The 12,843-nt window shown below is 47.9% G+C and overlaps 1 protein-coding gene across 1 annotated transcript in view; it reads left to right on the top strand.

The window, feature by feature from the left end:
- Nucleotides 1-512: 512 nt before the first annotated feature.
- Nucleotides 513-12,843, top strand: part of EPC2 (enhancer of polycomb homolog 2) — a 35,662-nt gene continuing 23,331 nt past the window's right edge. Inside the window, exon 1 of the mRNA XM_059852505.1 lies at nucleotides 513-700. Within this exon, the coding sequence (XP_059708488.1) occupies nucleotides 548-700 (153 nt within the window). The 5' untranslated portion in view covers nucleotides 513-547. The remainder of the gene's footprint in view (nucleotides 701-12,843) is intronic.

The raw sequence follows: 12,843 nt of genomic DNA, 5'->3' as shown, positions 1-12,843 counted from the left end.
GGAGACAGGGGGGACACCCCGGAGGCACTGCGGGGACACGGTAGGCACACTGTGTGCGCACCGCTGGAGTATCACAGGGACACTGTAGGCACTGGGAGGGGACACAGCAGGGACACGGTGGCCAGCCGGCGGGGACACCGCGGGCCCGCTCGGGACGCTCGGAGCGCTCCGCTCCCGCCCGGTTCCGCCGCCCCCCTCAGGCTCCCTGAGGCTCCCTCAGCCTCCCGCCCTCGGCTGCGCGCGCAGCGCCGCTCCCGCCGCGCGGGCTGCCGGGAGGGCCGAGCGGCTGTGGTTAATGTCCGCCATGTTTGCCATGGCGCAGGGAGCGGACCGAGCGAGCCCGGCGCGGATCTAGGGCTGCGGGGCGTGCGCTGCGGGCTACGGGCGGCCCCGCCGGGAGCTGCGCCGGGGCGGCGGGACCCTCCATGGTGGCGCGGGCGCGGCGCGGGAGCGGCTGGGAGGCGGCGGCGAGGCCGCACTGAAGGCCCCCCCCCCCCCCCCCCCCCCCGCCCGCCCGGCCCCGGGGTGTTATTGTGAGGGGGAGACAATGAGCAAACTCTCCTTCCGCGCCCGGGCGCTAGACGCCGCCAAACCGCTGCCCATCTACCGCGGCAAGGACATGCCCGACCTCAACGACTGCGTCTCCATCAACCGGGCCGTGCCGCAGATGCCCACGGGGATGGAGAAGGAGGAAGAATCGGTAAGGGAGCGCGGCGCAGGGGGGGCACCATTGTTTACAGGCACCCCCCGCACGGGGAACCGGCCGCCGGTATTCACCAAGCGCGCTACGCTCGCTCCGCCGCGAGGCGCTCGGGGCGCTGCGCAAACGGCGCAGCGTAAGCCGCGGTCCGGCGCCGCGAGCGGGCCCTGCCGCCGTCCGCCATCTTCTGCTGCGCGTCCCGGGCGCGGGTGAGCGGGGGGGGCTTCGGCGTGAGGGCGGCGGGACGGGCCGAGGGCAGCGCGGAGCGGAGCGCGGTGTCGGAGCGGCGGAGCGCGGCGCTGGCCCCGCGGAGCGAGGCGGGCTGCCGGACGGGCTCTGGCTGCCGGAGCGGCTCGGGATGTCAGAGCGGTGGAGCGTGCGGCGCGGCGTGCCGAAGCCGGCTCGGGGTGTCAGTTCGCATTGTCAGCTCGGGGTGCCGGAGCCCACTCGGGATGTCCAAGCGGCTCGGTGTGCCGGAGCGGCGGAGCGCGGTGCCGGAGCGGAGTATCGGAGGCGGACTGCCGGAGCGACGGCTCAGGGATGCCGGAGCGGGCTCGGGCTGTGCCGGTGCGGGGTGCTCGGGATGCCGGAGCAGCTGGGGATGCCGGGCTGCTGCAGCGGGCTCTGGATGCCGGCCCGGTGGAGCGGCTCGGGTTGCTCGGCGCGTTGTGGACTAAAGCTGATACTACTCCTGCCAGCCCTGTAGTGAGTGGCTGTCAAGTCGCTCGGGCTGGGGAGGTGGTGGTGGCGGCGGCGTGAAAGTGCTGGGTGCCGTGCTGAGCCGCTCCACAAGGAACGAGCGGGTCCGGGCCAGCTTCTCCCTTTCCGAGGGTCAGCGGGACGGGCTGTCCCTCTCGTCCGGCCGGGTGTCGCCGAGCCCGGCGGCAGCTCCGTGTCGCGGTTTGGGCCGCTGTCATTCCCTGCGTTCGTGCACATGTGGGGCTGAGGGCACAGCCCGGCACACACACACACACACAGATTGTGCACGTTGTGCTGCAGGGACAGCAACGCGCAGCAGCTTTGGCTCCCGGTGTGGGACAGTGTCTGTGTTCCTGCGGCCACCCCCGGTGCAGCTCGGAGTTATTTAACGCCGCTGGTTTGTGCTGCTGCTCGATGTGCATCGCATGGCACCGGCGTCAGCTGGACGCGTTGCGTGAAGCGCTGGAGCTTTAATGTTATTTCCAAATCAACCAGCCGGTGTTCGGCGTGGACGTGTGATGTGATGTGTGTTCTGCTCGTAGTGTTAAAGGGTGGAAAAGCTTTTGTGCACCGAGGTAAATATAAGTTTCTGGGGGTTTTGGTGAGCAGCAGGACAGCTTTGAAAACGCTCGCATGCAGCTCTGGTGTCCTCCGCACGTTCTGCTTTTTTGTCTTGCTGATCTTCAAACACTTTTCTGTAAGAGTAAGGTTTATTTTCTGCTCCTGGGACTTGTGTAAGCTCAGACAGAGGCTGTCGCCTGATGTGTCTGTACTTGCAGAGCCGATAGTAAATGCACCCTCCAGAATTTCCTCAATGAATCCGTGTCTCCGCCTCAGCCAAACCTCTGTGCCTGTGGATTGGCTTTTCCGAGGTTACAGCTGTCAAAGGAGGCTCCGCGCTTTCCTCGCTGCTTTTTCTCACCTGACTGTTGTTATTAAAAGGAGCTCTCTGTCTTATCATGGTGGGCTTTTATTTTTTAATTTACTGTGTATAATACTTTGTACTCAAAACTTCAGGAATTCCCCAAGAGGAACACTGCTAGAAGCTGGGATTGTAGCTAAAAGAAACAACACTGGGGTACTAATGAAGCAATATTGAAGACTAATTTGGTTTTCTCAGCCTCAAAAATCTGTCTTGCAGTGCTGTGTTTGCATTTAATATTGAAATTAATTCTTTAAAATTGCTGTTATTTTGATAAATCGTGTTTAAAATAAAGTTATTAATGGGAAATTGCTGTAAGAGTTCGAGCAAACAAGCTGCTTATGGGTTGCTTAAATGATTGAGAAGATTAGATTTATACTTCAATAAAACTACTTTAGTGTTGTCCTAAAAAGTTGTTTTTCTGTGTGAGTGAGGTTTGTTTTCTCAGCCCTGACATGTGGCTCTGTTTGATATATTATGTAATAGTCTCAAAATGAAATGACTGAAGCAATGTATAAACATAGTGCGAGATGCATCAGCCAGGCAAGATTATAAACTGCTATTCTTAGATTATTCAGATTATTGCCATGTGGTGATGGTTTCATTCATGGCTTGTCCTTCTCCCAGTGTACCACAGATAATTCTTAATTAATAATTTTTTAAAAAATTATCTGAAATCCCTTCTAGGAACGGCTGTTGTGGGTAGCAGTTGTTAAATATTTGAGAAACACCCAAACAGCTTTAATTCATAGCAATTTAATTCATAGTGCTGTGATTGAATTGATGTATTTGGAAAGGGACTTTTTGGAGGGAGGGGAAATCTCTGCACACTCATTTCTGCCCCCTCAGTGTCTGGGGTGTCTCACGGCCCCTTTCCGAGTGAAAGCTGTCTGCAGCCTCAGGGTGGCCGCTGTTCTCCAGGCGCTGTTCAGAGCCGCCAACCTCGTGCTCCTCTGGCCCCAGTTCGCCGCTCTCCCCCCACTGCTCCCTCTGGGAAGCCTCGGTGGCACCAGAAAGCTCTTGTAGCACCGGGTGTCACGGGGTCAGACAGCACCTTCCGGGATATATTCCACTGGAAAGCAACATTATTTACAGATTTGCAGGGTTTAAAACGCTTGGGTGACATGTCTGCCCTGTTCTTTACAACCCAGTCTGGCTGGTGCAGGCCTGTGGTTTAATTAGCTGGTGATTGATCTTTTGTACATACAAAAGTGCAGATTTTGGTCCGTTTATTCTTGATGAATATTCTGGAACCGTTTCTGTATGAGTATCTCAGAGATTTATATCCACTCGCAGCGTTTCACAAATCAGCAGCTCATCTCTCTCACTTGGAGATTCCAGCTGTGAAAGAATTAGGTTTCTCTTCTGTAGCAATGTTTATGTTACAAATGTTTATAATTTACTCTAAATTAAACCTGAGGAAGAAAATTGTGTGGGTTTGTTTTTAAGCTCACGTGAGAGAGCGATCGCTGTTAGGCAGAAGCAGGGAAGTGTTTTGGGACTTCAGAAACTGAGCAGGGACATTTGTGGGTTTTCTTTTCTTTTTTTTTTTTTCCTGATGAGTAAGACTTGTATTTCCTAATGCTAATGAATTGTTTTGACTGGAAAGGGAGAAAGTTGCAGAATAGATAAGCCTTGGGTTTGTTTCTTACCACATAAGTGTGTTTTTATTTGAATACCTATTACAGGAGATGGCCGAGTTGCACGTTGTGAGGCGAAATCCTGCTTGATAATGAGGCACATTCACACGGGAGGCTCTGGGAAGTGACTTTACCTGAGGTGTGAGGAAGCTGAAAATGTGGTGGTAATGGGTGATCCCGGGATTGCCTGGTCGGAGCTATCGGAGCCTTCATCTCAGCGCTGGTTTGCACATCCGTTCATTTACACTTCAGCTTGGCACGGCATCACAGGCCTGAGGGTAGAGAGGAAAAGTGCAGGAATGGCAACTTAAGGACGCGCTTTGACGCTGCAGAAATGCTGACACCGTACCCGTGGGAAGGGACTTTCCTTCCCAGCCCTTCAGGGATCACCTCGGGATGAGCCTTCTCTGATCATTAAATACAACCTTCACTTCTGATTATTTTTACTGGAAGTAGTTAACTTGAAATTCTTTTTCCTTTTTTTTTTCCTTAGTTCATTCTGTTTCTTTTGTAATGCTGGAACTTGAAGTGCTCATCCTCGGGCTTTGAGGTGGTGATACTCCTGGAACAGCTTTTTCATTCTCCTTTCAAAGCAGGAAGCTTTTAGCTTTGCACAAGTCCTGGTTTTCCTGTTAAACTGTAGCAGCAGAAATATCCAGAATGAATATTTCCCTCTGCTACAGGGAACTGGGAGAGTGTCAAATGTGTGAGGATTTACTTAAGCTGCTGCTCAGAAGTACCTGCCTGGTGCTGTCTGATGCACTCAGGTCTGGGTTTAAAAACACAAATACACATAAATCACTGCCCACATGGACAGAACCTGCCCTTAACTGGATGTTTGTGTGTGGGCTGTGCACTCATAACCTGTGGTTGAACCCTCAAAGTTCCTATAAACGAGAGGCTTTGTAGAACAAAGAAGCCCAGACAACAGTGAGTAAAAGTGGAGGCCAACAGAGGATAACTTCAGCTCCAACCATGCAAATATTCTGTAAAACAGAAATCCCTTGGAAAGACAGCTTGGGAATCCGTGTGAGAAACTCCCAGGATTGTATTTCCATGCAAAACCAGCTGAAATCAAGAGCATGCTTTGCTTAGGAAAGGAATTGGGTTTGTTTGATTAAAATCAGCTGGGTTATCTGCTGGGGAAATAAAATTCCCAGTGTAAGTTATTCCTCAGTTAGATTAAGCACCTGTATTTATTTACTAACTTGGGGAGTATTGGGAGGCTGCTGAGATGACTGAAGCATGTTTGGCATTAGGCAGTGAAATGCTAGGCTGTGATTTTTATTTACATAATTTTGAACTTCAGTTTTGTTTGAGATCTTTCCCTGCCTTCATCTCCTGTACTTTTCTCCCTCCTCCATGTCCCATTGCCCTGTGCAGTGATGTTCCTCCCAAGTGCCCATTTCAGTTCCATTTCCCAGGCATTATTTCAGTTTCCAGCTCTGATCCTTTATCCTTGCTGTGCTGTCACCTGCAGCATCTCTGGGCCGTGTTTAATGTCCCGTTTGATAACGGTGAACCAGAATTTACCTCGACCAGCTGAGCTCTGGAGAGCTCTTAAACTGAGGAGCTCCACGTTTCATTTGTTGTGGCTGAAGTTAAACACGACCAAGATTTGCTCTTAAGTCTCCACCTCACGAGCAGTTTATTAGGGCTCATCACATTAACACCTATCAGCAAACCTGTCACAAGTGCTTGGGATATCAGCTCAGCCCGGGACAAATGTCATTGATCCCCGAGTGTGCTTTTAAGATAGAGCTGAGCCAGAGGAACCGACCTGCAGGTAGAGGGGACATTCTGCTTTTTGGGGGCTTGATAAAGGGTGGTGGCAGCCAGGTGAGACCGCGGATCGTCCATCCTTTCGGCGGGAGCACGTGGGGGTAGAGGTGGGAGCGGAGCGGCGGTGGCACGCCGAGGTGAGATGGGTTCAGCCCTATCTTAGCACCGCGCCGTAATTTAGATAAAGCTGCGTTTTTGCTGCAGGCCAGAGGCTGCTCGGGGTCAGCGGGCAGGGCTGGGAGAGCTGCCCGGGCAGGTTTGGTGCCCGTGGCCCTGCCGCACAATGGGAGCTGTTAATTGAGTCACACCTCGGGTCATTATGCAGGAACTTTCCCTGGTGGGAAGGGCTCCTCGGCGGGAGGTGGAATTCCATGACAAAAGCTCAGGAGCGCGCTTGGGAATCGGCCTCGCCGAGCTTAATGACACGGCTCAAACGCGGGGAGCAGTCTTTCCTTTTTCTTCAATTTAAGGAAACCTTGGAAAGAAATAGCTGGGGCTTCCTTGGACTTACACAGTGCCAGACTTCACCGTGCTCCTGCTTGGCAGAACAGAGCAGGAAGCAGCTTGGTACAATTTCTGTTTTGACTGAAACCGGTTGAAATGTCCTGCTTGAACAATTTGGATCAACAGACATTAAATCTGCTTATAGTGACCTCCGTTCTTAATTATTTTTCGTAAGAAAGATCATTCTGACTGATGCTAGATGTTTGCAAAGTTATTTGTAATTTATTTTGCCAACAAGGCTAATAAACAATGCCTTGTTTATGCCATAGCATATTTATCATTCTGACACTTCAGCTTTTGGAAAGGTAAATACCTCATTTAATATTTACATAAACCTTGAGTGTCCTGAAAGCCAGTGGTGGTGAAGTTACAGAAACTTCAGTTCTACAATTATCAAGTAGAGAAGAATGGAACTAGAACTGAATTCCTTTATGTAAAAGGGTGTAAGAAGTAGGAAGAATAATTTTGTGAGACTAAAAGTATTATCAGTACAGATTGTCATAATTTTGAAAGTACTGTTGGCTAGTTCTGAGTCAATAAGTATTTCAGAATATACTATTTAAAAACTTTGATTTTTGCAAATTCCTGCTTGTTAATGTATAATAATCACAGTGTAGTGGGGCTGAAATGGATTAAAATACTCTCTCTGTCCATGGCAGGTGGAGTGCTGCAAATGTAAGGGAGCAGAAATTTGCAGCAAAAAAATCAGATTTGTTTGTGCAATTCTAATTGTGATTAACACATTTACACCTCTGGTCTCTCAAGTTTGGGTGCTCAGCTCTTCCCATTGGCAGAATTGTTCAGTGTGAGATTTTTTGTATCATCTTCAGCTGGAGATTGGCTCAGCTTCTCTCGGAGGCTCTCCCCCGTTGGTGATGCCGTTTTTCCATCAGGTTTCCGTATCAGTGACCTCCTCTCTGCTCCTGTCCCCCGGGACACACAGAGCACTTCACCCTGGGATCACTTCTCAGCCAGCAGAAACGTTCCCGTTCCTCCCCCTTCCTGGGGTGTTGCTGTTGTTTACATTGGAATTTATAATTTGTTTTTCTCAGCTTTGTGTCGTTTCTCTGGCTGCAGCTCACACTTGGTGGATCTCAGACCAGTCTGTGTTGCATAAAACAAACTGTTTCTACTTTGAAGCATCCCGGTGATGTCGGATTCCCTGTGCCAGACTTGGATGTAAACAAACCACTCTGTCTGCAGTGGTATCCAGAGACTGGATAATTAAGGGAGACACTGATACTACAGAATGTAAAAAAAATAGTAATTCATGTTTCTTGAGTTAAAGGTATTTGGTTTAAAATGGAATTTTTTAGTTAATTTTTAATTATTTTTATTTTTATCAATTACTAGACGTGTGTTTTAATTTCTCTAACCTTTTCCTAGGTTGTCCAAGCTGTAGTGCCAGTCTCTGACATTGTTTTTAATTATAAAATGAGGGATTTCTGTGTGGTTCCTCAGGTCTGAGCACTCCAGGTAGCATCACTTTGGCAATGAAAACACCATTTGTTTAAAAACTGTAAAATCCCCATTCCCTGCTGTAGGTGTGTGCCTCAGTTAAATGAAAACTCTGGGTATGAATCCTGGGGTGAAGCAGTTCCCCACAGGCTGAGGTTAAATGCAGAGTGCAGAGGAGAGGGAGAGGTGCTGTGGTCTCCTGGCAGCTCTGCTGGAGAATTCCCAGCTCTCCCTCCCGGTGACTCTCCTCCTCCTGCTCAGGGAGCGTTCTGTGACTCACAGTCACATGGAGGTGCTGCTGAGAGCAGCCAGCACCAAACAGAGTTCGGGCTCTGTGGGTAGTACTGGCTTTGATGAAGGGAAAAGCTCCTTGTTGGGGGGTCTCAGCCTTTAAAAATGCATCGTGGGGTTCATGACATGAAAAATGAGAGAATATTCCTCCAGCTCAGGGCCTTGCCATCCTGCTTGGACTGGGATAATCAAGATTCCTGATGGAATAATTTTTTACCTTGGGAGTGATACCAGTGTATTCCAAGGAGCTCTTTGGACTACATGTTACATTATTTATAACTGTATTCTCATAAAACATTTTTTGGAAAACAATCCCCCTCCTCAGTAAATACAAATTTCTTTTCCAGTACCACAAAAAACTTTTCTGAAAGGATTTTTTAATAATTCAATTTATTGTTATAAAAATAATTTGCTTTTTAATAATTAGTTTATGTTCATGGTTTGGTAGACTGGGCATTTGTGTAAATAATTGTAGCTTTAAAATACAGAGTTTCAGTTGCTGTGGGGTTTTTGACATTTCCTAGACAGTGACAGTTGTGTGTCCATATGCTCATAAGTAGTGAGTAATCATTATTTACAGGGATGAGAGATTGCTCATGTTCTCAAACATTACTGCTGTTGCACTTGGGGTGATATTTGGGATATCTCCCAGTTGTTTTGTGTCCAGTTTGACCTGGAATGGCTGAAATGGCATTGTTTCCTTTTTCTGAATTCAAGTTTTTTAGAGAAATGTTTACTCCTCCTTTTCTGTTGGGTGCTGCAGAAAGAAACACAAGAATGGTTGTGATGTGTGCTCATGTCCCTGTCCCTTTATCAGGCTCTGTGGGCTGATTGCCACCCTCATTTCCTAAAGTGCTTCCCTTGGACCCCAGAGGGGGAAGAAAGGCATTCCTGGGCATTGTTTGGGACAAACTGGAGTTTCCTCATTCAGATTCACACCTCCACTCCTCTGGAGACATCTTCACCTGGACAGGAGGTGTCACCCAGGGCTGCAGGGCTCAGGAGTGTTGGGGGCCCTTCCTTGGGTCTGTCCAGCCCTCAGAGATGCCTTCAGGGGATGGGCATAACATTCATTTATGTCAGGTAGTCCCACACTGGCTTGGCTTTGGTGCTGCTTTGGGAAGTTGCAGTTGTTTAGCAGCTGGGAAAGGGAAGAAAGTGATGGAAAAGTCAGGAATCCCTGACTGGTTTGGGTTGGAAGGGACTTAAAGCCCATCCCGTGCTACCCCTGCCATGGCAGGGACACCTCCCACTGTCCCAGGTTGCTCCAAGCCCTGTCCAGCCTGGCCTTGACACTTCCAGGGATCCAGGGGCAGCCCCAGCTTCTCTGGCACCTGTGCCAGGGCCTGCCCACCCTTCCAGAGATGGATTTCACCCATTCCAGGGACCTGAGTGAAGTTTTAGGATGGAGCAGCCCCATTTGATTCTCTTTCCCCTGCCTCTCCTCACTGAGCCAACCCTTAGTACATTATTTTGGCCTGTAGTCACAGTTCAGCAGTCTGGAAGGCAAGTGTGGGGCAGGTGGTTCTTGTGATTATTTCTTTTTTTAAGAAAGGGTGGAGGATATCATGTTGGAAAAACTAGATATGGCCAAAAGTGAAACTGAGGAGTGGTTCCACGAGCCCTCTCCACTTGTGGATCTTCTGTTTCTTGTGGGTTTCCTCCAGCTTCCTTCCTCTCAGTGTTGGAAACTCCTTAAGGAAACTGAGTGCAGTTGTCCTCAAAAGCCTTGGTTTGGGTGTGTTGGTTTCCACTCAATATTTGGATTTTTATGGTTTTCCATAAAATATTTGGATTTTTATGGTTTTCCCAATGCCCTGCATTGCTTGAGAATTAATCCAATATTTGGATTTTTGGATTTTTATGGTTTTCTCAGTGCCCTGCATTACTTGGTAATTAATCCAATGTTTTAAGGGGACACTCTGTGCAAGAGTAAACAGCTCTGATTCCTGACTAGATTAGGTCTTTATCATATCAGTAGAAAAATACACATTATCAGCTTTGCTAATGACTGAAATGCTTGTTTTTCAGAATCAGTTGGGAATTAAGCAGTGGGTTTCAGCTCTCAGGGGTGGGAATTCTTGTGGTGCACTCGCTGATTTCCTGCTCTGTGTGTGACTCCTCACTTCACTTGTCCTCTGTCCATCCCACAGCAGAGGGAGGGGAAGAGAGGGAAGCAGCTCTGTGGGATTGAAAGGGTTAACTGCACAAGAAAACAAAAGCTGCTGCTTGAGTTTACACTTTTGCTCTTGGGAATCTTATCTAAAAAAAGTGTTTGTGTGCAGAGAGGGAGGAGATGGGGCTGAGGCTTTCCAAGGCAGGGAGGCTTCTGACCAAATTAGCTTTTGAGCTTTCTGACACTTCTTTCTGGAAGTGCTGTCAGGAGGTGTTACTCGCTGTGCTTGAGGCTTTGCAAGATGAGTCTGCACATTTCCCACTACAGTTCTGTACTTTCAGCTTCTGAATCTCAATATTAGAGATAAAAATTTCCTTTTTTTAAATTTCCCAATTCGAATATAATGTTTGAGAAGTGAAATATTAAGACTTTAGTACATTTTAATTGTTTTCTTAGTTTTAATTCTGTTCTTGGCACAGGTAGATTGGAAGGCTGACTCCAGTAGCTTATTTTCAATAGGAAAAATTGATAAATTTGTTGATAAATTGATAAATTTGTTGATAAATTCCTTTTTCCATCCCACTTGTATGGAGAGCTATGGGGTTAAAGCAGTGAAGCAACCTAAGGAGGTGTAACTTTGCTTGTATGGTGTAGTTTTAAGGAATGAAGATGGGAACAGGTAAATTTAATCCTAAAGCTTTGTTGTCTAGGGGTCTGTATCCAATATGGAATTGCTCACTGGAGTTTGGTATTTAGGATGAACTTTTCAGTGTAAGATGGTGTTCAGCCATGGGCATCTCCAACCATGCTCAACCAAACAACTTGCAGTTATTCAAAGTTTGATAAACTCTGTTTCTCAGAGATTACCTGGGGGTGGCAGCAGGGGACTTAAAGATTAAAGGAAGGGAAAACCCTGCCTGCTCTGTGGGGTCCAAGTGCTCTGGTTTGTGGGATAAAAGGAAATAGGAGCAGTTTGAGGCATCTCTGCTCATTGCAGGGAGATGGAATGAGATGGTTTCAACCCAAACTATTCTGTGATTCCCTGATATTGGTAAAAAATATGTAAAAAATACCATTCAGCATTGATCACTGTTTGCCTTAAAGTTTAAGAAGAATAATTTCAGGGTAATAGGATCGATACCTGTTGGGTTATTACTGATGTTTGCCTCTGTTTTGTAGTGCAGAAACTCCCAGATGGGAAGTTGAGGGGACCATGAAATCTGTGGGGTTTCAGGGATGAAGGGAATGGCAGTGAAGGTGCCTTGCTCTCAGCTGGACTTGGAGCCTGACTTGGCTGCTCTGTCTGCAGCCAAAACTGTGGTTTAGACACCAGGATTGCAGGAATTTTAGGATTTTTTTCCCTCCTGAGGAAAGATGGAAGGAAGGATCGTGGTGTCTCAGAGGGGTTCAGAGAGCAGCTCTGGTTCAGTGTGTAAATGTATCAGGATTGCAGGAATTTTGGGATTTTTTCCCTCCTGAGGAAAGATGGAAGGAAGGATCGTGGTGTCTCAGAGGGGTTCAGAGAGCAGCTCTGGTTCAGTGTGTAAATGTACCAGGACTGCAGGAATTTTGGGATTTTTTCCCTCCTGAGGAAAGATGGAAGGAAGGATCGTGGTGTCTCAGAGGGGTTCAGAGAGCAGCTCTGGTTCAGTGTGTAAATGTACCAGGACTGCAGGAATTTTGGGATTTTTTCCCTCCTGAGGAGAAATGGAAGGAAGGATTGCAGTGTCTCAGAGGTTCAGAGAGCAGCTCTGGTTTAATGTGTAAATGTGCTCAGGCAGCAGTGAGTGTTACACACACTAAACATTTACATCTCTCTAATGCTGCTGGTTGAAGAAATAGCCCAGTCTAAGCTGTGTTTGTTTGAAATTTTGTCTTCATCCTGGAGAGAAAGGTCTGGATGTGCTTTTTAAGGAATTAATGGGTAATCACTCTTTGTCAGGGGCTCCTTTTTATTCCCATGGTGGCACGTTCTGTTTGCTGTCATCACTGGTTCTCTAATGCTCCTTTATTTTCTGTAAGACCTTTGCTCTGCTCTACTGCAGAACAAAGTGTGAGCTTAAAATACTGTGTGTCTTTCAAAACCATTAGAAAAAAGTGAAAACTAGACCAAAAGTTGCATTGGTAATAAAACTGTCTGTAAAAACACTACTTCAGGTTTAATAAATCCATTTAATTAGCCCAGCTTTTCTATAAAAATCTTCATGGTTGGTTTAAACAGAATTGTTCCAGGAGTTAAATTTAAAATTTTCCTGTACTTGATGCTCAGCAGAAAGATTTGAGGTTTCCCCCCTAATTTTAAAATTTGCAAAGCTGATCTATCTGTTTTGGAGCTCTGCTGTGTGAGGAGTGACAGCAGCAGTGCTGAAAGCTGCAATCTCTGTTTGAAAGCTGTGTTCTGCTCCAAGGCTTTTTATAGTGAAATGAGTGCTAGCACCTATTGTCAGCCTTCCTTGGGAACTCCTGTGTGCTTACAGCAGCTCAGAGCCTGAATTACTCACTCACTCAATTACCCTTCAGTGGGCTGCAGAACCTGAAGGTGCTCTGAGCTCTGGACAGATCAAACCCTTCCTTCCAGCTGTTCTGGGCTCTGGGCTGTTGGTACACAGCTCCAGGGACAGCAGTTGAAAGCAGCCCAGTAATGAAACCATTTCTGTGGAGTTGAATTACTCAGCACTGCCAAGCTCTCCAAGACACGTTTTAATGGTGGAGTGACAGATTTACTCAGTGT

Source organism: Haemorhous mexicanus, chromosome 8 (assembly GCF_027477595.1).
Source record: "Haemorhous mexicanus isolate bHaeMex1 chromosome 8, bHaeMex1.pri, whole genome shotgun sequence".
Taxonomy (NCBI): Eukaryota; Metazoa; Chordata; class Aves; order Passeriformes; family Fringillidae; genus Haemorhous; species Haemorhous mexicanus.
The sequence above is the reverse complement of the archived record's forward strand: the minus strand, read 5'-3'. Positions and strand labels throughout refer to the sequence as shown.